The sequence below is a fragment of the Sapajus apella genome, unplaced genomic scaffold, assembly GCF_009761245.1.
Source record: "Sapajus apella isolate SASKATOON/1434 unplaced genomic scaffold, GSC_monkey_1.0 scaffold1, whole genome shotgun sequence".
Classification (NCBI taxonomy): domain Eukaryota; kingdom Metazoa; phylum Chordata; class Mammalia; order Primates; family Cebidae; genus Sapajus; species Sapajus apella.
In genome coordinates this window covers 27768118-27795787 of record NW_022436941.1, presented here as the reverse complement: position 1 = coordinate 27795787, position 27670 = coordinate 27768118, and the positions used below count along the sequence as shown (strand labels likewise).

The window sequence follows — 27670 nt, the reverse complement described above, 5'->3', positions numbered from 1 at the left end:
AGTTGTCTGGAAGATAAATTTGAGGAATTCTCCAAGAAAGAGGAGGAAAAAAAGATGGAAAACAGGGTAGCAAAATAGATGGTGACGGGCCTCTTATGCTAAGAGAACTTGGGCTTGATCATACAGCAGAAGCTGAAAAGATAACTTGTTCATATCTGAGTAGAACAAAATGAAACATAGGCAGTTGCACAGGCCAAGAATGGGGGGCAGGGTCACTGGTTAGGCACCTCTTGCTGTAGTATGGAGAAAGGATGCAAAACTGAGGTATACAGCGGCATTTACAAATTTAGACGAAAGATGGGAGATTAAATGGTGGAACAGACTAAACTTGTGACGGAGCAGGTGTGTATGGGCCTGTGGGTCTGATGTAAGACGAAGAAGAACAGATGGATCCAGTTTCTCCGAAGAATCCAAACGGATTGGACGCCATTAAGCAAGATGAGGAATGAATAAGGACGAACAGGTTGGGGTTGGTTTGTGCAGGGGGTGGAACGCAGATCAGAGTTCAGGTTAAATCAATATTTGCTGAGATTTCACTAGGTTCCAGATACGGACATAAAGTCCTTCATACTTGGAACCAGGTGCCTCAGGAAGGACAGAGGTGAGCCGCCTCGAAAACAGATACCCTCTCCAGGGGTTTGTAGTTGAAGAGGCACAGCTCTTGTCCAGGAGTTGGTGGGGGCAGCGATAAGTGCAATATACTTGGTGACAGGAATCACGAATACACTCTTGTGTTGAACAGGGTTGGCCCTGCAGAGGAACGAGCGACTGCTCAGTCACCACGAGGTCCTTCAGAACATGCCAAAGTCCCAGATGTGTGTCTCGGGGTCCACACTGAAGCCCCGAACCCTCCAAACTTCCTAGAAGCGCGCAGGGGGCACGGTGCGCATGCGTATAGCCACCCCAAAGGCGGCGGGAAGTTGGTTTTCTGAGTAGCAACAGAGCAGCTTGAAGACGGATTGGAAGTGGCGGACCAATAAACAAAGGTCTCATTGGCTTAGAGCGCTCAGGCTCACGACTCTTCAGCTTCCCATTGGACCTTTCAAGCGAGCAGGGGCGTGACTCCACTGGCTCCGCCCCGAGCCTTGGCCCAGTACCGGGGTCCAAGGCTGAGGGAGCGGGACGGAAGTGAGCGGGTCCCGCCCCTTCCCCTTCTCGTCTCGTTTGGAGTCGTCTTCACCGCGGCTGCCTCGGCTGCTCGCTCTCCGGCAAGCCGGAGTCCTCGTGCAGTACCCTCAGTCCCCGGCCGCGCGGAGCCGGGATGCACTGTTCCTGCTGTGGGTCCTCATCATGGAGACCAAACGGGTGGAGATTCCCGGCAGCGTCCTGGACGATCTCTGCAGGTACCGCGCTGCCTGACCCCTTTCGCCCCCGCCAGGTTTTCTCAGTTTCGCCGATCCCCAGAGGCCTCTGGGTCTCCTCCCCCGCTCACGTCCAGGTCCTGGCTTTCCTTGCCCGCCGCTGCTTGCTTTCCACCGTCGACCCTGCTCACCGACGACACCGCCCCTCTCTTTCCGTCGCAGCCTCCCTGTTTCTCACGGCCCTCCATCCTGCCCCGCGGAACACCCGGAATTTCCTCATTTTTTAAGTTACCCAACTGTTTTGCTTTCCCGCAGGCTCAGCCGCTTCGCCGGAGCCTGAGTCTTAGCGTTTTTTCGCCGCCGCCTCCCTCTCCCATTGTTTTTTCTGCTTCTGTGACTTTCCCACACCGTGCAGCACTCCCCCTCACCCCGTCTCATTCTCCCATGCTGAAGGAAGACCCCAAGGTAGTAATTTAAGCCTTAGGATCCCAGGTGCGCGGACCTGCGCAAGGAGCAATTTTCGGACTTACTCTGACGCCTGCGTGTTGTCTATGGCATTCTCTGTAAATTCGTGCAAGGAATTACTCTCTTCCACATCCCTAGATTTGTCTTTAGGGGAGAGAGGGGAAAAGTCTAGAGCTGCTTTTCTTTTTATCCTTGATTATCCTATTTTAAAGGAACTTATCAACCGCGGGGTTTTAACTCTGGGTATGTACTTCACAGAAGTATTTGTCAACTCTGATTTCAGATAGCCAGACACGTGTATGTTACTTAAAAATATTTCTTTTCCGAAGGTAAAATTTGGGGTGCAATGATACCCTGAGTTGTCGCCAAGTGTGTGTGGATTCTGAAGTAAATTTAGATTACAAATGAGTAAAAGCTCTGATAAATATCACCTTTTCGCTCACACTAACTGTATTTATGTTTTAAAAGGCAGGGTTTTAGTAATTGTATCTCCTTCACGCTGTTTTTTTAATGGGAAGGAAAGAACTGCTTTTGTGGAGGTATTCCCCCCCTCGCCCCGAGTCAGTCTCGCTCTGTCGCCCATGCTGGAGTGCAGTGCAGTGGCGCGATCTCGGCTGTCTGCAACCTTCGCCTTCCGGGTTCTAGCAGTTCTCTGCCTCAGCCTCCTGAGTAGCAGGGATTACAGGCGCCCGCCACCACGCCCAGCTAATTTTTGGTATTTTTAGTGGAGACAGGGTTTCACCATCCTGGCCAGATAGTGTAGGTCTTGAACTCCTGACCTCGTGATCCACCCGCCTCGACCTCCCAAAGTGCTGGTATTATGGGCGTGAGCCATGGCTCCCCGCCTGGAGTTTCTGCTGTGCGCCAGGCGCTACACATGTATTGTTTTATTTAATCCTCAGTTAGCCCTGTTTGGTAGGTGCACTTACTGTATTTCCATCTTCATCTGCGCAGACAGATTCAGAAACTTTGTAATTTACATAAAAAAGTTAGGTGACATTCATAGTAATTGACAAAATCAAGATTTGAAACCTATTCCTTTTTTTTTTTTTTTTTTTAATGTTGCCTGTGCTTTTTCTCTCACACCAGGAGGATGTAATAAGTTTAACGTTTACCTCACAGAAGTACATGCAGAGAAGTCAATAGCCTAATTTTACACCTAGTAAGAATGGTGTTGTACTTCTTTGGTGATGGTAGATTTATAATTTTTGAATTATGGTAGAGTCAAATGAACCACTTGAAAAGGCATTTAGTTTCTTGTCTCAGATTTTGTTAAAAAAAAAAAAAAGGAAATTTGATATGTGTATATTGATAAACAACTAGAAGCACATGAACCAATAGTGGGATTATGAGATTGTGATCGTTATTTTTTGTTTCCAAGGTTTTTTTTAACGGGTATGCATTTTATAGTTAGAAAAAAGTTGAAGATAAGTATTTAGAAAGGCGAGCAGTAATTAGCTGTGGGTTAATAGGGATAAGAGTTGATGTAGAAAAAGGGGAGGTAATCTTACACATTTTACAGATATCAGAGCTAGTCTTCCTACCAGTATTGAGGTTAATTTGCACGTTATCTAGGATTACATCATTTAAAGAAGTGGTGTCAGCTATTATGATTTTGTGTATGGAAACTATTCACAATATAATTATGTTGTGTTTTGTAAACAATATGTTAAACACCTGTCAAGTGTTAAAGATACTTGGTTTCCCAGTGAGTGTGTTTACACTATTATACAAATATTTTTGAATGAAATAACATTTGTTTCCTTTCAAGAAATTTCTTTTTGCAGTTACTGTTTTTGGCTGTTTAAATAAGGATATGATCTATTTAAAAATTAGGGTTAGCTTTAATAATGAAACTAAACCATTTCTCAAAACTTCAGGTTTTAAAATAAATACCATTTTCAAGTTGCTATTTATAGCTTTAATTAATTGAAAGATTTTTAATGTCACTGATTCAAGCTTTTGATTGTGGGTTAAAAAATTGTTTACACTAAGAATTTGGTAAACTTCTGTACAAATAAAGCTGAATTTGAGGTTAATTTTTCTGGACTTCTTTGTTCTTTTTTATGTACCTTTTGATTTATGAATTCAATCTAGATGCTTGTTTTTACTCCCTTCATTTTTTGCCCCAATTCTGTTGCTTGTTACTGTATTTAGGAAGTTTTTTTTTTTATGTGTTACTTTGTTTTTTGATAAATTATGTTTCTGTTAAATCTTGCCTTTTGATGTGAAAAATTAAAGCAGGAGACTTAAATTTTCAAAATGTGACTTTGTAACCATTAGACTGCTCATAACCTAAGGCAGAGTGTTATTTTTTCAGATGCTTTACTCTGTAACATTTCATTTGTTGGAATATTGTGCAGCTATTATAAATTCCTCGGGCAACTAGCACATGGTAAACTGAGGGAAAATGTTTGTGTATTAAAAAGACATACACAGTATACTGAGTGAGATACTTATTTAGTCCCTTGGTGCCTTTTGTTAAATTTTTTTTTTTTTTTTTTTTTTTTTTTTTGAGACGGAGTTTCACTCTTGTTACCCAGGCTGGAGTGCAATGGCGCGATCTCGGCTCACCGCAACCTCCGCCTCCTGGGTTCAGGCAATTCTCCTGCCTCAGCCTCCTGAGTAGCTGGGATTACAGGCACGCGCCACCATGCCCAGCTGATTTTTTGTATTTTTTTTTTTTTAGTAGAGACGGGGTTTCACCATGTTGACCAGGATGGTCTCGATCTATTGACCTCGTGATCCACCCGCCTCGGCCTCCCAAAGTGCTGGGATTACAGGCGTGAGCCACCGCGCCCGGCCCTTTTTGTTAAATTTTTAAGCATGCGTGTGTGTGTGTGTGTGTGTGTGTGTGTGTGTGTGGCTGGGGGGGTGGGTAATTTGTACATGTATTTGTATGCGGAAAGAATATGCACCAAACTAATAACATTGGCTGGGTTCTGAGTGGAGTGGAATTAGAGGAGAGGAAGAAAAGAGTCTTTTGTCTTTTTAAAAATTAATTAATTAATCAATTTATTTTTTAGAGACAGGGTTTCACTATGTGGGCCAGGATGGTCTTGATCTCTTGCCTCGTGATCCACCCCCCTCAGCCTCCCAAGGTGCTGAGATTACAGGCGTGAGCCACCGTGCCTGGCCTGAGTCTTGTCTTTCAGTATTCTAATGAACAAAAACTGCCTCATAATTTAAAATGTATGTGTAAAGGTAAATCTGCAGCATTTTATGGTGATACTTGTTTTTGATGTACCATGATTTTAACATTAAAACTCAAATACGGAGTTTTTTTTAATACTGTTTAAACTAGCTTATTGAAGAATTGAAAAGCATGTTTTTAAAGTAGAAACTGAAAACTATAGTTTAAGTTATTTGCTTCAAAGAAATTCTTGGAATTTTTTTTAAGCCCTTTGAAGAATTGGGTATACTAAGGCCTAAGGCCACACTAGTGTTAAAAGGAGAAAGGTATTTTCTGGCAACTTGTGTTGCTGCTATTTTGGTGATAGTATAGGTTAATTAAATAATTTGTGCTCATCTTCAGCTAACCATTTTAGTGTTGAATTCAACTGGAACATTTTTGTACTAATTGTAATCCTTGGGCTAATGTTGTATCTGTAGGAACATTGAGAAAATAACATTTTGTGTGATGCAGTTTTCCCATAACAAATTGTAGTTGAAGGCATTTTATTTCAGCTTTTATATTTTTATATTACTATATACATGTATATGTACTTTTAAATCTTTAAAACAGATCAAAAGCATTCACAGAATGACAGCATTAGATGTTTAATTTTCATACATCAGCTTTTTCTTTTAAGTCAGCTTTTTACTATTAAAAATATGTAATCCTGTATGGTTTTTTACTATTAAAAATATGTAATCATGTGAAAAGAGAAAGACAGATTTATAAATGACAGGCAACAGTCTTAGTTTCTTACCCTACCCTTTTCTATTCCTGTTGAGGCATTGACTTTTTTTTTTTGGGGGGGGGGTGTTCTTCTGGTGGATATGCCAGTTTCTTGTTTTAACTTTAGTTATTGAATTGGGGATTTGGTTCGACTTGGTAGATGCTAGGTGAGAGCTCAGTTTACCACACCCACTATTGCCCCCATCCTACTTCTCATATGCCTGTATCAGTATTTTAAATTGTTCCATTGTTTACCTTTCTGATTTTATAATTTTTCTTTTTTTTTAAGAGATAGGGTCTTGCTGCATTGCCCAGGCTGGAGTGCAGTGGCATGATCATAGCTCACTGTAACTTCCAACTTATGGGCTCAAGCTGTCTACTTGGCTTAGCCTCCTGAGAAGCCAGGACTATAGGAATGTACCACCATGCCCAGGTATTAAAAAAAAAAAATTTTTTTTTTTTTTTTTTTTTGTGTAGAGCTGGGATCTTTGCCCAGCCTGGTCTCAAACTTACTTATAGCCTGAAGCAATCCTCCTGTCTCAGCCTCCCAAAATGTTGAGATTACAGGTGTGAACTACCATGCTGGCCTCTTTGTGACTTTAATATACTTAAAATTATATTTCTTTTTTTTTTTTTTTTAAACCAACTTACAGTGTTTCTTGAGTCTCTGTTTGATAAGATGAGATGACTAGTGCCTCTTTTTTTTCCTGTCCATTCTCTTGGCTTCTATCCAGATTAACTTTTAAAAAATTAAGATGGATAATCTTTATATCCCATTTTGTAAATTTAAGTCTGTTATATTTTGTACTATTGATGGTAAAAGCTGAACAATAATAATGCAGTGTAAATAGGTACATACTTTTTACAGTAGAGGCAAGTCTGCAGTGACTAGTTTCTTTTCCATTGGGGCATAGTCAAGATCCCTTTCTAAGTGTCTTACAGGATATCTGAATGAATTCTCCTTTCTTCATTCTACAAATTGGTCAAAATGATGCTACCATTTAGTTTCTTCTTTGGGGAAAGAAATATGCTTTCATTATTATTGCCTGATGCCTTCTAGTTTTTTTTTTTTTTTTTTTTTTTTTTTTTTGAGACGGGGTCTCACTCTGTTGCCCAGGTTGGAGGCAGTAACGCAGTCTCAGTTCACTGCAACCTCTGCCTTCCGGGTTCAAGTGATTCTCCTGCCTCTGCCTCCCAAGTAGCTATGATTATAGGTGCCTGCCACCATACCATTTTTTATATTTTTAGTAGAGACAGAGTTTCACTGTGTGTTGTCCAGTCTGGTGTTGAACTCTGACCTCACGTGATCCACTCGCCTTGGCCTCCCAAAGTGCTGGATTTACAAGTGGGAGCCATTGCTCCTGGCCTCTTCTGGCTATTCTTGAAATTCATTTGTTGAGGGGGTGGTGGGGGCAGTTGGCTTTCTTTTGTAACTTTGGCGTTTTTGCTTCACATTTGGGCTGCGATTCTGTTGTATGTGTACTCCTCTCTCCAACATGTCCAAAGTTTCTAGCTGCTTTTTTCACCCCTTCTCATCTGCTTCCTTATTTTATCCTCATTCATACTTTCTACAGAATCCTTTTTTCCCTTTAGACTGCGCTCTTGGGGACCTCTATCCTCCTAGTCCATTCTGGACTGGTTGCTCCCTAGACTTGCCAAGCAACTGGCATACTAGAATTCACTTTCACAACTTTCCAAGGTGGTACTTATTCTTTCTTGAATCTCATGTTTTATCTTTTCTTGGTTTTCATTCTTGTTTTGCTTGTGTACATTTTAAGTTAATTTCTTTTGGGGGTCATTAGGAAGTAAACTGAGTCCTTTAATGTCTGAAATACCTGTTTCTCTTTTCACACTTACGTTCCCACATGGTCTAGGGTCCACATTTTGAGTACCAGTGTCCAGGCTGCTATCCTCAATACTGTTTTCCACTGCTTCTGTTGGTTATAGTAATGATAGTCTTTCCCCCTGCCAAAGGATCTTACTTAGTTATTGTATATTTAAAAAAGGAAAAATACAGTTGTTCTGAAAAAGGCATAGTCTCTTCTAAATTTCTCTTAGGATAATAATTTGACCTTTCGACCCTCACCCCCATTTTCTTATGGTTCCTCAATTAGGTTTTTGTCAGGGTCAGTTAAAAAAATTTTTTTTCTTGTCATGCTTCAAATTTCCCTTAGATGGTAGGTGATTTTTGGTTGCCTTTTTATATTAATGATGAGACAGTTGAGGGGTTCATTCATTAATAGGCTTCTTTATGTGAGTAGGGAGCTGGCTCTTACACTTGAGGGTTTTTCATTTTTTTTTTAGTAAAAATAAAGCAGACTTTAAACGATAAAACTGGTGGTTGTCAGTTTTGGTTAATCAAGTTGGGCTCAAGTGTTTCACAGATTTTAAATGCCATCACAGGGACTGGCATGCCAAGGGCATTCTGAATGCCAATTACAGATTGAAGTTCTTTCAGAAACCAAGATGTTACCAAAAACTGGTGGAGTTTGAGTTTCTCTTAAAGCCAGACTAATACACTTCTTAACTAGAGTAAATAGATTACTTGGGTCTGAAAGTTAAAACACCATGCTGAGTAATTCCCCTCCCTTTCTCCACAAGTCCCTAAGGCAGTATTACAGTTGCAGCTGGCAGTTAAAATTTCAACATTTCAGCAGAGCAGGGCTGAGGAGAATGGGAAAAAATGAAAAGCAAAATTAATGTAATTAATATAGGGAGCTTAAAAAAAAATGTGTGTATATATATATATATGGGGTCTCACATTGTTGACCAGGCTGGATTTGAACTCCAGGGCTTGAGTAGCTGAAATTGAGTAGCTGGAATTTTAGGCATGTACTGTCATGCCTGGTAAGGCAATACAGGAACATAAAGACTCATAGTAGGATTGACTTATGAGACCTTTGAGTACTGAAGGATGTGAGTTTTCAAATTCGTATGGTCTGTGGAATGACAGTGCAGTGGATCAAAAAAAGATACTGCAGAATTTCACAACATTGGGGACAGAAGGAAGATGTTAGAAGCATCCAGACTGAAAAAAAATGTCATACACAACACATTAAGAATCTGAGTGGCTTTTGTCCTTGGCATGAATTAGAAGCAGAAAGAAAAAAAACTAAATGGCTTCAATCTTCTCAGTATCAAAATTGGAAGTTGAAATGAGAGAGCACTGTTGAAAATTCTGAAAGAAAATCATTTCCAACTTAGAATTCTTTACCCAAATTATCAAATGTGAAGATAAAGACATTTTCAGATGTATAGTATCTCAATATTTATCTCCCCTTTGCATCCTTCCTCCACAAGATATGTGAGGATGTACTTCATAAAAACAAGGAGGTACATTAGGGAGGATGAAGAGAAAAATAAAAGAAACATGACCTCTGTGGGATAAATGCCTAGGGAACTATAGGATGCTAGTGAAAGGGCAGTGTAGTGGTGACAGATGTGTAACAGGTGTAGAGGACAACCGGTTTAGACTAGAACAGATCATAAGACTAAAAGTCTTCAAGATGAAACTGATGGATCTGAATTGTGAAAAAAAATCACAATGGAGATGGTTATATCCAAAAAGAAGCTGGGTGGGCTTAAGGAGTTGGACCGCAGTCACATACACATCCAGATGGAGTTTCACCTGCTGAACTGGGCCAAAGTGTAAAACTAGCTGCATTTGATTTGAGCTGTATATACTGGGCCTGATCAACCTTCTGGAGAGATAACCATGCCCAACTGCAACTATCATTGACTAGAGACATCCTAAGCTGACAACTAGCCATCATTAATCATGGCCTGTGCCAAAACCTTCCAGATATGTAAATTTACAGTAGCCCTTAAAAGCTCTGCCTAACCTTGCCTGGATGGAACATGATTTAGCTGCTTGCTAGATTTATGTCTCCCATATTGCAATTCCTAAAAACCGGATTAAGATGCCCTTTCTTTCATTTGCTACTCCAGTGTTGTTTTTATTTCTTAATTTAAAATATATATATATATGTGGGTGTGTGTATATATATATATATGTGTGTGTGTGTGTGTATATATATATATATATGTGTGTGTGTGTGTGTGTATAAACGTATATATATATATATATATATATATATATATATTTGAGACAGTGTTTTACTGTCACCCAGGCTGGAGTGTAGTGACATGATCATAGTCCACTGCAGCCTTGAACATCTGGGCTCAAGTGATCTTCCTGCGTTAGCCTCCCCGGTAGCTAGGACTGCAGATGCATACCACCATGCCTGGCTAATTTTTAAATTCTTTTGTTGAGATGGTTCTCTTGTAATTGGAGAAGAATATTCTTACTCCTTAGAGTTTTAGACTGTGAGTCCCCATTGCTACCACCTTTGTAACTATGATGGGATTGCTTAGGAGCTGTGGTGTGATAGAATGGAGAAAAGGGAAATTTTTGCCACTGTCTCCTGAGTGTTAGTCTCACTACGTTGCCCACGCTGGTCGCAGACTCCTTGCCTCAAGTAATCTACCTGTCTTGGCCTCCCAAGTGTTGGTATTACAGGCATGAACCACCTTGTGCAGCTTATTTCTCATTACTTGACAAAGTTAACACCCTGAGAAAGAAGTGTAGGAAACTAGTGGCAAGTGTAGAGAAAATGAAGCAAAGGCAGTGACAACAGTTACTAATTATGAGGAAAACAAGGGATTGTACAGGAAAATAATCAGGTTTGCCTTCACATGCTTTGTTGTGAATTGCATTTCAATCATTGCAATGTAAAGGCTGAATTTTTTTTTTTTTTTAATGGAGTCTTGCTCTGTCACCAGGCTGGAGTGCAGTGGTGTGATCTCAGCTCGCTGCAAACTACCTGCATCTGGGTTCAAGTGATTCTCCTGCCTCAGCCTCCCAAGTAGCTGGGACTATAGGCATGCACCACCAAGCCCAGCTAATTTTTGTATTTTTAGTAGAGATGGAGTTTCACCGTGTTGGCCAGGATGGTCTTGATCTCTTGACCTTGTGATCCACCGGCCTCAGCCTCCTGCTGGGGTTATAGGCATGAGCTGCCATACCTGGCTAAGGCTGAATTTTCATCTAACCTAGTAATTATCAGCTGGGAGTGATTTTGCTCCCCTCAGGGAATATTTGACAGTACCTGGAAATATTTTTGGGTCACAACTTGGTGGGCAGTACTGTTGACATTAAATGGGTGGAGGCTGGGGATGTTGCCAAACATCCTACAATGCTCAGGACAGCTCCTTTTAACATAGGATTATGTGTTCCAGAGTGTCAACAATGCCAGAGTTTAGAAGCTAGCAAAAACTATAATTTTGTTGGGAGAATGTAAAGATGAGAAAGGTATATGGGATGGAAGTAGACATAGAGTTAATTCCTCATCTTTCATAGTGGAAGTCTGTAGAAAATTTTCCAAACTGAAAAAATAGCTTTTTTTTTTTTTTTTTTTTTGGAGACATGGAGATACATTAAATACAACTAGTTAAAAGAGGGCTAGTTTTTGCAGTGCTGTTTTCCTGTGTGTGCCATGCCGTGGCCAGTATGTGACTTGGGCAGTGGTTTATATTGTAATTTAGTTCTCAAAAGACTATGATCTGTTTATTGTCGAATCATAGCATGTGTAGCTCAGGGTTTAGCCCCAAAATCATACACGATTTTATGGGGCCATTTTCCTGAGCTGCTGTCTCTCTCTCTCCTATCTCCATTGTGTTTCTTAGGTCTCCGGGGCTCTCTTTTTGGTTCCATGGCCAGAAAACCACTCTTAGTGCGAGTACCAGTATCTGGGACCAAGCAACTGGAGGACAGACAGAAAAACAAGCAGTGGTTGGCCTTACTCTTGGGAACACACAGCTCTTGTAATTGGAGAAGAATATTCTTACTTCTTAGAGTTTTAGACTCTGGTCTAAAACTGCTACAACCTCTCTAACTGTGACGGGATTGCTTAGGGGGCGGGGTGTGAGAGAATGAAGTAAAGGAAAGAGAAATTTTCGCCACTGTCTCCTGAGTGTTAGAAGACCCCATTAGACTCCCTTCCTGATCCTTGAGACAGAACTAGAGGGCTTCTGGGGCACTCTCTGCAGATGCCCACTTCTAAATCCTAATCCAGGCCAAAGGGTGGGAAAATGGTAAATTTACTCTGAATACTAGTCTTCTCCAGTTATCCTACTTTTTAGGATTCTCAAACAGCTGTTCCATGCATTGTGTCCAGGTTTTATAGCTGCATTTTATGGAAAGGACAGAGTAATGTGTGCTTATTCCATCTTATCAGGAAGAGGACTCTCTGTAAGCATTTAGAAGATAAACTATATCACTCAGCATGTGTTAGACAGTTTGCTAGACTGTGGGAGTAAATTATGCAAGGATACGGTATTACTGTCTCAGCGAACTAATTTGGAAGGGTTTGTGGATGATAGTAAAAATCAGATAATTGCTGTAATGGAGTGGGAGACTGAGAGTATGTAAGACTGTTCAGGGTAGTCTGATATACCTACATAAAATAAATAATGTTTGTGGGAGCTAAGCTATGAGGATGCAATAGCATAAGAATGATATAATGTGGCCAGGCACCATGGCTCATACCTATAATCCCAGCACTTTGGGAGGCTGAGGCAGGTGGATCACGAGGTCAGGAGATGGAGACCATCCTGACTGACACAGTCTGTACTAAAAATACAAAACCCTATCTCTACTAAAAATACAAAAAATTAGCTGAGCGTGGTGGCACTTGCCTGTAGTTCCAGCTACTTGGGAGGCTAAGGCAGGAGAATCACTTGAACCCAGGAAGTGGAGGTTACAGTAAGCTAAGATCGCATCATTGTGCTACAGCCTGGGTGACAGAGCCAGACTCTGTCTCAAAAAAAAAAAAAAAAAGAAAAAAAAAATGTAATGGACTTTGGGGACTCTGAAAAAAGAGTGGAAGGGAGATGAAGGATTAAAAAAACCTACATGTTGGGTACAGTGTATACTGTTTGGGTGATGGGTGCACCAGAATCTCAAAAGAAACCATAAATAACTTACCCATGTAACCAAAAACCACCTGTTCCCTAAAAACTATTGAAATACAATAAAATAAAAATAAAGGTCGGGGGTGGTGGCCCACACCTGCAATCCCAGCACTTTGGGAGGCTGAGGCGAGCGGGTCACTTGAGGTCGGGAGTTTGAGACCAGCCTGCTCAACGTGGAGAAGCCCCATCTCTACTAAAAATACAAAATTAGCTGGGTGTGGTGGCACATGCCTCTAATTCCAGCTACTTGGGAGGCTGAAGCAGGATAATTGCTTGAACCTGGGAGGCGGAGTTTGCAGTGAGCGGAGATCACGCCATTGCACTCCAGCCTGGTGACAGAGCGAGACTCTGTCTCCAAAAATAAATACATGAATAAATTAAAATTGAAAAGGAGATAGTGTTTGTAAATCTCAAAGGGATGAATTAGGAGTTTGCTAGATGGGCAAGAGAAAAGAGTAGATAGAGCATATGGGTGGCAACTTATGATAGTTTTGAGAATTAGGTGTCTGTGGGTATAAAGAACATCAGAGTCATAAAAGAGGTTACACATGTGGGCAGGGACCAATCCCAAATGCCATGTAACAGAATTTAAGTTTTTTTGTCTTAGATAATGCCGTAAGAGTTACATGTTACATTTTTTGTTTTTAGTGTATATTCAGGCTAAGCTCCTTTTCCCCATGGTTGTTCTGTATCGAGATGATTACTGTACAAACAGCCCTGTCATTCATTTCCTATTAAAATGTTACATTTATTTTATAGTTTAAAAGTACATTTTTGAGATTTAGTTTGAAACCTGTAAACAGCCGACAATTATTTAGTGTGTTAGTACTATTTAAGAACATATATATATATATATATATATATATATTTTTTTTTAGAGACGGAGTCTTGCTCTGTCACTAGGCTGGAGTGCAGTGGTGCGATATCAGCTCACTGCCACCTCCGCCTCTTGTGGGTTCAAGTGATTCCCCTGCCCCAGCTTCCCGAATAGCTGGGACTACAGGTGTGTGCCATCATGCCTGGCTAATTTTTAGTAGAGACAGGGTTTCACCTTGTTGGCCAAGATGGTCTTGATCTTCTGACCTCGTGATCCACCTACCTCGGCCTCCCAACATGCTGGGATTATAGGCATGAGTCACCATGCATGGCCATTATTTTTAATTTTAAAAAATGACTCTAAAAACCAGTGGACTTGAATCTGTCTCTAACAGTTACTGGGAAAAGGGATTACCAAAAATGCTTAACAGTGGAAAAAGTAATTGATAACTGCTTAATGACTGTTGTAAATTGATGAATTTTAACTTGTATGTTTCATAATAAAGGAGTTTATTTTCTTAATTACATATGCGTACATGCAATATACTGTGTATTTATATGTAAAAGAAATATGTCTTTCCCTCCTTTCCTCATTGTACATGGAAAAGACAATTTAGGGTTTTCAAAAATGAATATATTTGAAAGCTAGAGGTTCTGCAGATGAGGCTCTTTGGGAAGTCTAGTGTATTAATGAGCAACAGAATATTGGTTTCTTATCCAGTATTTCTTGGTAATATTTTATATGTGAAGATTATGTAGTAGCAAACATTTTAAAATGTAATTTTATGAATATATTTACTTGTGTTCTTGGAAATGTTGCCAGACATGAGAGGAAGTGGAGTTTTTGTTGCTCACTTTTGTTAGTGAGCTCTTAAGCTTATCTCTGCATTTGTGAACAGAGGGTCCACAGATTCAGAACAAATTGTATTAAAAGTGAGATACATTTGGTATCTTCTCTCTAAGACTCATCTTCCCCATAGTAATTTCCCTCAAATATTAATCGCTTCCTTGAACAGTACTGCTTTTGGTCCCTTTTTTAAGTTGGTGGGTCAGGTATGAAGCACTTAAATAGGTTAAGATAAATCATTAATAGTTTGTAAATGTAATTTTTGTATGTGTTTTGTTTTTGACAGCCGATTTATTTTGCATATTCCCAGCGAGGAAAGAGACAATGCAATCCGAGTGTGTTTTCAGATTGAACTTGCCCATTGGTTTTACTTGGATTTCTACATGCAGAACACACCAGGATTACCTCAGTGTGGGATAAGAGACTTTGCTAAAGCTGATATCCTTTTTATTACTGTAATGACTATCTTTCTTGTTAGTAAAATATTTTAGCAAAATTTCCTTTTGCTTGTCTTTTCAGATTTTAAAACTAACAGAGAAAAACCTCCTTGATTGCTAAAAATTGTCAAACATAAACAGTAAACACAGTTTAATACTCTTTTATGCAGAGCACTCCTTGAAATGTACACTGATTACATTTGATTTTTTTTTTTTTATGAATAGCTATCCTGTAACTTTTACTCTTGCTGCTCCATGTAACCAGATGATCTTTAATCAGATTACTGCCTTTCTAATTTATTTTTCTTTTTTTTTTAAGAGACAGGATCTTGCTCTGTCGCTCAGACTGAAGTGCAGTGATGTGATTCTAGCTTACTGTAGTCTCGAACTCCTGCTTAAGCAATCTTCCCGCCTAGCCTCCGAATAGCTGGAACTACAGGCATGCACCATCCCTGCTAATTTTTTTAAATGTTTTGTAGAGATGGGAGTCTGTCTTTGTTGCCCAGCTTAGATTTGAACTCCTGGCCTCAAGCACTCCTCCTACCTTGGCCTCCTAAAATGCTGGGATTAGAAGTGTGAGCCACTGTGCCCAGTGAAATATATTAAATATTTATTGAATGTTTACTATGTTTAAAGCAGTATTTTTAGTTCTGTGGCAAATAAAAAGTCCTTGCTTGGTGCGGTGGCTCATACCTGTAATCCCAGTACTTTTGAGAGGCCAAGACTGGTGGATTGTCAGAACTCAGGAGTTTGAGACCAGCCTGGGCATCATAGAGAAATCTCATCTCCACCAAAAATACAAAATTACCTGGGCATGGTGGCGTGCACCTGTGGTCCCATCTACTCGGGAAGCTGAGGCAAGAGGATTGCTTGAACCTGGGAGGCACAGGTTACAGTAAGCTGATACCGCAGCACTGCACTTCAGCCTGGGCAATAGAGACTCCATCTCAAAAAAAAAAAAAAGTCATCCTTGCCTTCAGAGAAGCTTTTCGCCCCATGTACTTTCCAGGCAAAAACTTGTCATGATTTATTAGTTATGAAAGTTTCACTTGAATATTTAAGATTATAAAAGAAGCTGTGTCATAAGGCAAAGAATTGAATAATTGCTCTTGGTTCTGATAGTACATGTTTCTAGAATTTGGAAAACTAGTGGAAACATTTTAGGCAAAGCTATAGGATTTCTCCAGAGAACTGGAGAAATCTTCTCAGAAATGGGGAATATGTTTTAGATAAAGAAAAACTGGAGATTTGAAAAAAGGTTATCTCAAGAAATAAGTTTGCATTGAACAGGTCTTCCCATGGGGCCAGAATATGGTTAGAAAGTCATATGGGGAGATGATGGGATTGTATGGGTTCTTAAATCTTGAGCCAAAGCACTTTGATTTTTATTTATTTATTTATTTCCAGACAGAGTCTCGCTTTGTTGCCCAGGCTGGAGTGCCATGGCGCGATCTCGGCTCACTGCAGCCTCCACCTCCAGGGTTAAACTAGAGTTGGAGTAGGGCTTGAGAACCTGAAATACCCTCATTCTCAGCCACCTATCACTTTGCTTTAGCTTCATGAAATATGGAACCCTTAGGTCTCTGTAGAAAATGGATGAAACAGTATGTGTTCTATAATAGTTAACTGTTAACCATAGCACATTTTTGAGCAAGGGTAAAGAATATTACTCTGATCATTTGAAAATGGTATCCAAGATTTATTGGTTGATCTGTTACATCACTTGAGATTCAAGGCAATAAGGTCGTGAACTATAGTAGTGGGAGTAAAAAGGAAACACTGATGCCAGACAGATTTCAAAGGAAGAAATGATCAAACCATTTGATTAAATGTATAGATGTTAATGAGGAATCAAAGGGGAATAGAAATATATTGAGCACTATCTTTGTTAAATGCCTTGGTGATAGGTTCTCTGGAGAAATCATAGTAGACTGGTGTTCAGGAGTTATCATCTAGTTATGGAAACATTAAAAAAACCAAGTCCTCTTTTGCTTTGGTCATGTCGTATGGACTTATAGCTCTACTAGAGCAACTTTACATACTTTAGGGTTTTCAGTAACATTTTGTGTGTGTTTGTATATGAGTTTTACACTTTTCCTGCTATTAAAAAACACCAAGAGGTGGCTTATGCCTGTAATCCCAGCACTTTGGGAGGCCGAGGCGGGCAGATCACAAGGTCAAGAGATCGAGACCATCCTGGCCAACATGGTGAAACCCCATCTCTACTAAAAATACAAAAATTAGCTGGATGTGGTAGCGCGTGCCTGCACTCCTAGCTACTTGGGAGGCTGAGGCAGGAGACTTGCTTGAACCTGGGAGGCAGAAGTTTAAGTGAACCGAGATCACACCACTGCATTCCAGCCTGGGTTACAGAGTGAGACTCCATCTCAAAACAAAGAAACAAACAAAAACCAAAAACATCAAGAATCTTTGTTTTAGGTTTTTGTTTTTTGTTTTTTGAGACAGAGTCTTGCTCTGTCACCCAGGATAGAGTGCAGTGACGTGATCTCAGCTCACTGCAACCTTTGCCTCCCGGGTTCAAGCAGTTCTGCCTCGCCTCCCCAGTAGCTGGGATTGCAGGCATGTGCCACCATGTCTGGCTAATTTTTTTTTGTATTTTTAGTAGAGGTGGTGTTTCACCATATTGGCCAGGCTGGTCTCCAACTCCTGACCTTGTGATCTGCCTGCCTTAGCCTCCCAAAGTTCTGGGATTACAGTGTGAACCACCACGCCTGGCCCTAGGTATGTTTCTTTTTTTTTTTTCTTTTTTTTTTTTTTTTTTTGAGACGGAGTTTCGCTCTTGTTACCCAGGCTGGAGTGCAATGGCGCGATCTCGGCTCACCGCAACCTCCGTCTCCTGGGTTCAAGCAATTCTCCTGCCTCAGCCTCCCGAGTAGCTGGGACTACAGGCGTGCGCCACCATGCCCAGCTAATTTTTGTATTTTTAGTAGAGACGGGGTTTCACCATGTTGACCAGGATGGTCTCGATCTCTTGACCTCATGATCCACCCGCCTCGGCCTCCCAAAGTGCTGGGATTACAAGCGTGAGCCACCGGGTATGTTTCTTTTAAGTTAATTAACTAAGAATAGTTATATGGAGAAGGAATGTTTAATGTGGTACACTTCAGTAAATAACTACATGGTTACTCTGTGCCAGGCATTATGCGGTGAGCAGAATGGACTCAATATCTTCCAGAAGATTAGACAAAGACAGGAAAGGAAATGATTACAGTGCAGTGTGGTAAGATGTGATACGGAAGCACAGTGTTCAGTGGGAACAAGAAGAGGGATACCCACTTAAGATGTGGGGGCTGTGAGTTTGATTCACATCTTGGCCACTCAAAAATCTTGGGTAGGTTTTAAAATTTCTCTTAGATGAGGATCCCAGTTTCCACCTAAAAAATAAGGTTATTAATAGTGTCTAATTTGAAGGGTAAGTTTGAGAAGCAAATATATTTGTAAATGTAAATCATTTACCTGGCAGAGTGATCAATAAAGTTAATAAGTAGTTGATAAATGTTAACTAGTACTCCAGTAAAAAAGATTTGGGAGCTAGGTAGAAGCCTTCTTTGAGATAGTGATTTATGTGAGGAAAATCTGAGGAAGTGAAAAAAGTTAGTGTATTTTAGACTAAATGAGAAAGATAAGAGATGATGCTACAGAGTAATTCAGGGGCTTAAACACGTAGGGTTCTTGTGAACCATATTTCTTTAAAAAAAATAATACAAATTAAAAAATATCTTTTAGTTTGGGAAAAAACTTCAACTTTCAGAGATGGTGAAAGCACATGACTGAACTGCCATCATACCCATCCGTTTTCTTCCATTATTAACATTTTTCCACATTTGCTAACTTCTCCCTATAAGGGTGTTTTGCAAGACCACTGTGGAATAGTGTGAACAGTGAATTGGAGGAAGTCAAGACTGGATTCGGGGAATCTAGTTAACATGCTATTTTATATTTACTAGAGAGAGAAAGAAAACCTGTGGTAATAGAAATGAATAAAAGAGGTCAAATTTGAAAGATATTGAGGAGGTAAGATTGGTGATGACTTAGATATCTGAGGAGAAGTAGAAGAAAGGATGGTACCCAGGTTTCTAGTGTGAGCAGTTGAGTGTATGAGAATGCCATCCCATTGATAAGAAAATGAGAAATGTTGTTGGGAATTGATGGGCTCAGTTGTGGGCAAATTGAGTTTATGTTTCATGTGGGATATTGCAATAGAGAAGATTGTACTTTGATAAGAACATAAGTTCTAGAGTCATGCATCCTTTGAGTTAGCATCCTTTCTTTGCCACTTACTAGCTGTGTATCCATATTGTGGAACTTGTTTATTTCTCTTTTCTCTTTTGTAAGTTACGGATAGTTTTGTGATTTTTTTTTTTTTTCTTCAGTAAGCACTCAGCAATGTGGATATAGACAAGGGTATCCCAGATTTGCCCCTTGGCTGAAGTTGTGCTAGGGATTTTTACTAAACATGTAAAGCCAGACTTTTAATACCTGTTAGAATCTTAGCAGGCCCTTATAGAACCGTAGAGCTTCCTGGAGTGGTTAATGTTGTATCCAAGCCTTTTTTTTTTTTTTTTTTTTTGAGACATCATCTTGCTCTGTTACCCAGGCTGCAGTGCAATGGAGTAATGTTGGCTCACCACAACTTCTGCCTCCTGGGTTCAAGTGATTATCCTGCCTCAGCCCGAGTAGCTGGGATTACAGGCGTGCGGCACCATGCCTGGCTAATTTTTGTATTTTTAGTAGAGACGGGGTTTCATCATGTTGGTCAAACTGGTCTCGAACTCCTGACCTCATGACCTGCCTACCTCGGCCTCCCAAAGTGCTGGAATTATAGACGTGAGCCACCGCGCCTGTCTGTATCCAAGCTTTTATCTTTTTTCCCCTCCCCAAATGAAGGCATGAACTAATTATATTGAGATTAACTTTGCACCTGTCTTTAAAAAAAAAAAAAAAGTTATAGGGACAGGGTCTCACTATGTTGCCCAGGCTGGTCTTTAATTCCTGGGCTCAAGCATTCCTCCTCCCTTGGCCTCCCAAAATGCTGGGATTATAGGTATGAGACACCACACCCAGCCAAATTATAGTGTTGTCATAGATGGCTGACTGGCTTGGGCTCTGAGGACCTATTTCATTTTTGCTACAACTATAAAACTGAAACAAATTTTAAATTACAGAATTGTAGAACAAATAAAATTCAAATTAATGAATTTGACATGATTTTTTAAAAAAAATCATTTTTCATCACAATGTGAATATTAATGTTGACGACTTTGAAACATTCCTTTCTGTGTTACGTTGTGTGTCATTTGATCGTAATGCATCATTTGTATATTAGGTTTATTTCTGTTTTTAATAGTCTGTAGCAATTAAAGTAGTGCTAGTAACAATATGGTCTCTGAAATCAAGTGGTAGTATTTGATACATATCATCATCTAGATAACTGAAAATATGCTCAGATTGCATGTTAGATTAATATCAAAATGAAAACATGGAGTATATACATATTTTTTTCCCCATAGCAGAGACAAATGAACATTTATTTTTGTGCCTTTCTTCCTATGTGTATTTCAAGTCTTTTTCAAAACACGGCCCCAGGAATCTCCAGATTCAGTTATATCCTTGGGCCTGGTCAACTGCTACAGGAGTCTTAGGGAGCCTTGTACAAATGCTAGAGTTAACTAATTTACCAACATTAAACCCTAGGATAGAAGATGAAATAAAGCAGTACTCCTTCCTCCATGGAATGTGCTGATTTCACATGAGGTGGCAGCCAATGTAAAAAATGCTGGAATTTTTCCTTGGAACTGGACTCTGATGAGAGGTACTTGCTGCCTCCCGGGTTCAAATGATTCTCCTACTTCAGCCTCCCGAGTAGCTGGGATTACAGTCATGTGCCACCAATGCCTGGCTAATTTTTGCAATTTTTGTAGAGACAGGGTTTCTCCATGTTGGTCAGGCTGGTCACGAACTCCTAACCTTAGATGATCCCGCCTTAGCCTCCCAAAGTGCTGGGGTTACAGGTGTGAGCCACCGTGTCTGGCCAGCTACTACTGGCTTTTCCTAGGCCCTACCTTTCTAGTTTTTGAAGATAAAGCAGGAAATCATCTTCTCTGAAGATACTTGATAAAAATTCTCCAAAAACAAAAACACATGCTTCTACTTGATAAAAATTTACTGCAGTTTGGTACCTGGGTCTAGTTGAGATGGCGGATGAGCTGATTGATGTGTTCACCCTGATAGCAAGGTGTGCCCATCTTCTTGAGGAAGCCCATTCTATTTTTCGTAGCATGATGGGGCCCCTGAGAGGTGGAACGGGCACAAGAACCATGAGATCTGGAAATACTTCCCCAAGAAGGCAATTTCATGAATGAGGTCTTCTAAGCAAATGACATCAAACTTCTCCAGGAGTTCCTCAATCACTGAGTTGTCTGTCAGAGGGATGGTCTTATTCCTGACCTTGGCTTGTCTACGTTTCAAAATGAGTCCCTGGACTGACTTCAGATTTGGAAATCCCCAGGTCACATAAGATTCCACTATATGCAGCATTTTTAGGTTCTGGGGGTGACTGTAAAAGTCACCATGAAAAATTTTATTTAGGTGAAGTCTTACAGTGGTTCTCTGCACCAGTAAACTCATGCCATCCCTCCTTTCAATGCGTATAGCAAAGGTCAAGGAATTTTTATTTGGCAATTCCAAGGCATGAGGTTTTACTTTTTGTTATCTGAGGTACACCTTGTCATGTTTCTGCCACCAGGAATCATATATGAATTATTACAGTCTCTTAAACCTGAGCCCTTTTCCTTTCCTCTGCTCCTCCTTTGCCAAAAGTGGCTGCTTTGCCTGGGTGGCTTTGAGGGCTTCGTGAGCCTTCCTCTTTTTCAGGAGATTTTCTGGAATAAAAGGAATTTTTCTTTGCTCTTGCACTGCCATCTTTCTAGTATCGCAACTATGATCACGCGCAACCCCACCACGTAGGGAAAACAGCATTCGCTGTGTTTCTCTGCCCTCTTTGTTTTCTGCCTTCTTCCCTTTCTTTCCCCCTTTCTTCCCCCCTTCCTTTCCCTTCCTTCTCCCTCCCCTCTTCCCCTCCTTCGTCCCCCCTCTGTTGCCCAGGCTGGTGTGCAGTGGTGTGATCTTGGCTTACTGCAACCTCTGCCTCCCAGGTTGAAACAATTCTCCTGTCTCAGCCTCCTGAGTAGCTGAGATTACAGGCGCATGCCACTGTGCCCAGCTAATTTTTGTATTTTTAGTGGAGACGGAGTTTCACCATGTTGGTCAGACTGGTCTCGAACTCCTGACCTTGTGATCCGCCTGCTTTGGCCTCCCAAAATGCTGGGATTATAGGCATGAGCCACCACACCCGGCTGAGTATACAAGTTTTTACTGAAGAATTGAGAACCCTTATAAGTGTGACCTCAGTTTGAGAGATACTATTATAAATTATTTACTCCACTCCATTTTTTATAATTAACAGTATTATGGACATGAGGCATTTGATAGCATGTAGTGTTGGAGTCTGAGCATATAATTTCTGGGTTTAGATTTTACATACTTTATTAATCTTTTACAGTGCCCACTTTTAGAGGGAGGCATCCCTAGTTTCTTTGAAACTGGCTGTTTTCCTTAATAACTAGATTTACCTCTCTGTAATCCTTAAAGTAAAACTTCATAAAAGTGTTCTTCATTATGGAAACAATATATATGTGGTAAATAGTATAGAATGGCATACCTCATCTGTACTTCTCCTTCCCAGAATTAATCCCTTTATTTTCTGATGTAATAGTTTCCTTCTCTTAGCAATATATTTTCTTCTGTTTCTTGCTATCATTTTATGTATGTACCTCTGTTTCTTATTAACATATTAGTATCTCTAACTACCTGGTATTATGAATTTGACTCACTTGATGAGAAGTGTTCTAGGTGTTTACATGGTCCAGAATTAATTTGTGTTAACTCAGGGATCCAGGACTGTGAGTACTCAAAACTTGATTTGTGTGTAGGCTATAAACGCAAAAGTTAACAATGACTTTTTAAGAAAAAACAAATGTGGAAAAAAAAAACACCACCTGCCTCAGCCTCCCAAAGTGTTGGGATTACAGGTGTGAGCCACCATGCCCAGCCAAAATGCTGCACTTAAATGAGGGAAGATTAATTTCACAAAAAATACGCTATTGATTTAAATAGGTCTCTTTCTATATATAATTTCTCAAACCATATTAGGGAGAAAGTAACTTCCTTGACACTCTTTATACTCTTCAGTCATTGTCCGTTTTTGCTGCCTCAAGGTGAAGATGTGGAAAAAGTTTTGGATGAATGGAAGGAATATAAAATGGGAGTACCAACATATGGTGCAATTATTCTTGATGAGACACTTGAAAATGTGAGTGTAATAAAAGATTTTTATTAAATGGTGATTGTTAGTCTGCTAACAAAATTTATTTATGTAGTGTTCTAAATTGAGGTTTTAAAATATGCTTAGATTTTTAATGCTAAAAGACCAGGTTTTATATATTTTATCTGCATGCTAGGTCTGCAGATTTTTTACTTGTTGCAGTTATGGTGTGCTACAAAAAAGTGTCGCTTTATTGTTGAAAAAATACGTTTTGAAATAAGCAGAATGCTTTCACACTAGTGGTGTATATTCAGACTCATGGAAGATACTTCAACCAAATACTGTGTAAAATTATTGACGATAACAGTTACCTCAAGTAAGAAGAAAAATGCCTTTGGTTTTTAGAAAGGAGCATGGAAAAGGAGGGCAAATTTGATTTTTACTTCTGTTTGTTTTGTAGGTACTACTGGTTCAGGGGTACCTGGCAAAATCAGGCTGGGGATTTCCAAAAGGAAAAGTAAATAAAGAAGAAGCTCCTCATGATTGTGCTGCTAGAGAGGTAAGTTATTCCAATGTGATACACAGTAAATTTGGCTGTTAGGCTCTGAATGTGTGGTTTTTTTTTAGCCATACAGACTTACTTCTTTGGACTGTCTTAACTCTTTCCAGAACTTGAGTGCATGAATTAACTTAAATTTTTTGACAACACTGTTGTTTCTTTTATCTGCATCTCTTTTGATTTATTCTTCTCTTACCTGTTCCGTTTTTTTACTGTCCATTTTGTATTTTGTTCCCTTCTTTGTGATGATATTTTTCCCCACGTTTCCCTTTAGAATTAGATTTGCACTTGGTGAAACATTTTGGCTATTATACTTCTTGTTTTATGTTTGTAATCTTGGCTTTCAGACAAGTGCACAGTTTGGGCTTTTCTAAGAAATTTAAATTTGTTGCTGAAAACCTACTCAAGCTTCCCACTGCCTATAGGATCAAGTTTAATTCTTTAATTATTTAAACTCTGTCTCCCCTCCCCAACAGAAATATTAACAATTTCTGAATTTATCGCATTCTCAGTCAAAACAATTTATTCTCTGTCGCTTGAACTTGACTGATTTGTTTCGGCCTTTAAATTTTTGCCGTTATTTCCCTACCTGGAATGTCCTCTTTTGTTCCTTCCTGCTCAGCTCCTATCTAGATATGTTGCTAATCCCAGCTAAAATCACTTTTCCCTGGAAGACTGCCACTGCCACCAACTAACTCTATGTATAGGGCTTAAGTTTCTTTTCTCTGTCTGTCTGTCTGTCTGTCTCTCTCTCTCTCTTTCCATATATATGTGTCTGTGTGTGTATATATATCTAGCTCTATATCTGTATGTGTGTGTATATAAATATACACACACATACACATATTAGTTTTGGTATAGGATCTCCCTTTGTTGCCAGGCTGGAGTCCAGTGGCACCATTATAGCTCACTGCAGCCTTAACCTCCTGAGTTGAAGTGATCCTTCTGTCTCAGCCTCCAAAGTAGCTGGACTACAGGCATGCACCACCATGCCTAGCTAATAGTTTTGACTTTTTTTTTGTAGAGGTGAAGTCTCACTATGTTGCCCAGGCTGGTTTTGAACTTCTGAGCTAAAGTGATCCCTCCTCTTCAGCCTCCCGAAGTGTTGGGATTATAGGCATGAGCCACCCTGCCTGGCTAGGCCTTAGTTTCTTAAAATGGAGTTTGGAATGGATGTTCTTTGTAGTTCATTCTTTTTTTTTTTTTTCTTTTTGAGACAGGACCTTGTTCTGTCATTCAGGTTGGAGTGCAGTGATGTGATCATAGTGCACTGTAGCCTCGACCTCCTGGCCTCAAGCAATCCTCTTGCCTCAGCCTCCCAAGTAGCTGGGACCACAGTTGCATGCCACCAGGCCTGGCTAATTTTTTAATTGTTTATTTATTTTTATTTTTTAGAGATGGGGGTCTCACTATGTTGTCCACGCTTGTCTTGAACTTCTGGGCTCAAGTGAACTTCCTGCCTCAGCCTCCCAAAGTGCTGGGATTATAGGCATCAGCCACCATACCCAGCCTTCATTCTTATGTAGAATTCTATTTTAAAATCTTACCAATTAGCTGTAGCAAACAGTAGTCTCTGAACTTCAGTAGCAATTACTGTCTTTACTATTCATGTGGCATTAATTGTGTAATACCTTGTGATGGATTGTTTACTGTATTATTATTAATTTCTTACTGTTTATCACACAATTTATCATTTGTTGCACAATTATGTATTCTTGAGATTTGAGAAGTAGAACTACTGTTAATCACACAATTTATCATTTGTTGCGCAATTATGTATTCTTGAGATTTGAGAAGTAGAACTAATAGGAAGTATGAAATAAAGGAAAGCAGATTGGCCTAGGAGTTGAAAGATTTTTGTTCTAGGATAGATTTTGTTACCCAGTACCCTCAGGACTTTAGACTTAACCTCTGTGAGCTATAAAGACCTTTAAGGAGATTCAGTCAAATCCTTTAGAGGTAGTATCTTCAAGGAAAAAACTGAGGTGTTAGTGATTTGAATTTAAGACTTTTTGAAATGGTAATATGGAGTTTGTGGCATGTTTTGTTAGTTTATTGCCTTGAGTGTTTACTGCTTACTTTAAGTTTGGATGTAACTATTAATGAGGGATAACAGTTAAAATTTTTTAAACTGCTGGTGGTTATTTATTATAGAAAAACCATTAGGGGTTATTCACTTTGGAAAAGGATTAAAAAAAAGATTGAAAATGCTGTATTTTAAATTTGTTATGGAACAGGTTTCCCATGCTATTATTTACAACAGCCTATAGACGAAGCTGTTGTCTATGAGTATGAAGATCATTTCACACCCCTTAAAATTGAAAGAGAAGGTGAGGAATTGCCACATACCCGAAGAGCTTTTCTTGGTATAGACGGTAGGAAATGAGACAGAGCATTTGTAAAAGTTTTCCCTTTTATATCCACAAACGTGGTAGTTCTCTTACTCATAAGCAAGGAGAAAATAGAAATCAATAGTATCCTACTTAGAGGAATTGATTGTAGTGCTGTACATGAAATTAGACTGGTTTTACAGCAGTAAGGTGGTTGTCCAGGTAGGAAGAGGATATTACATAAGTTGGAATAATGAAACAATTTCATTTTAGGTTTTTGTCTTGCTTTGGGGAAGTACAGGCATTCCGAGGAACCATAGTCTCTTAATTTCAGGGAAATTTTTTTCTTTTTTATAATAAAAGTTAATGTTAACCTCTAAACATTCTTTTTGATCTCCATGACACCCTTTTATAGCTGACCAAGGAACTTCAATTTCAGTAAATTTTTGGATTAGAATTTTTAAAGGCAAGGCTGACTTTTACTGTTTTTTAAATGACCTGCTTTGTCATAAAGTTTGGGATTAGGGTGAAGTTTTGCTGTTTTAGTCTTCTGGGGCTACTATAACAAAATATCACAGACTGAGTGACTTAAACAATAGAAATTTATTTTGCAACAGTTCTGGAGGCTGGGAACGCCAAGAGCAAGGTGGCTTACAGACTAACACCTTGCTGAGTGCTCTCATGGCCTTCCTGTGTCTGTAGAGAGAGCTCTGGTGTCTCTTCTTCTTCTTGTAGAAATGGCACCAGCCCAATCAGATTAGGCCCCTGCCCTTATGGATCTCATTTAACCTTTATTACTTCCTCACAGCCCTATCTCCAAATACAGTTACATTTTGGGTTAGGGCTGCCACAGATGAATTTTTGGGTGGGGGTACATAATTTAGTCCGTAGCAGTGGTCATTTTTGAATGATAGTATTCAGCTAGAATTACAGTTTGTCCTTCTGCCACTTGGTGGTGCTGCGGTATAAAAGAAGTTGCAAGGCTTGACAAAGTGACACCAGTTGTAAACCAGATGGTTATTCCGTTCTTTATAGTTTATTAATCCTTCGTTTTTCCTTTTCATTTCCACTTGTATTAACAAATAAGGAAAGATTTTGTTGTAATTTTCTGTCTAGTAATTAGACTTAGAATGATGTCTTAAGCACTTTTCTTTTTTCTTGCATTTAAAGTTACAGTTCTACCATGAGTGCTTAAAATTTTTAGTTGCTAATAGGATTTTTATTTAGCTTACTATAGCATTTATGCAGTTATATTAGTGTTGTTGTTTTATTATATATGGCAATCCAGACATGTTTTATTACACTGTAGCAGACTTTGACACATCCCCAAACGGGAGGTTATGTGGCAAACAAGCTGCTTGGAAGGTGTAAGTAATTATCAATAGAAAGCTAAGGGAAAACTGACTTTTTTTTTTTTTTTTAAAGGGCAGTCTTACTTAGTAATTTCAATCTTCTGTTTTACCTTTTGGTTCACCCTTGTTAATTTGACTATTTCTGAACAGTTTATTCAGTGAAACAGATTTAGTACTGTCCAGAGACAAAATCACAACAAATTTAAAGATTGTGAGGGGTTTATTTGTAATTTTAGAAATAGGCAACTTTTGGCCAGGCATGGTGGCTCATACCTGTAATTTCAGCACTTTGGGAGGCCGAGGTGGGTGGATCATGAGGTCAAGAGATCGAGACCATCCTGGCCAA

The 27670-nt window shown here is 39.6% G+C and overlaps 1 protein-coding gene across 4 annotated transcripts in view; it reads left to right on the top strand.

The window, feature by feature from the left end:
* The first annotated feature begins 1063 nt into the window (after positions 1–1063).
* The window catches only part of DCP2 (decapping mRNA 2), a 53009-nt gene continuing 26402 nt past the window's right edge, over positions 1064–27670 (top strand). For 3 of the 4 annotated variants that reach the window (XM_032255846.1, XM_032255145.1, XM_032256584.1), the window contains exons 1-4: positions 1064–1343; positions 14589–14740; positions 23004–23131; positions 23544–23642. In XM_032255846.1, coding sequence (XP_032111737.1) covers positions 1291–1343; positions 14589–14740; positions 23004–23131; positions 23544–23642 — 432 coding nt within the window. In that variant the 5' untranslated portion in view covers positions 1064–1290. The remainder of the gene's footprint in view (positions 1344–14588; positions 14741–23003; positions 23132–23543; positions 23643–27670) is intronic. The other variant, XM_032257338.1, reaches the window with a different exon arrangement.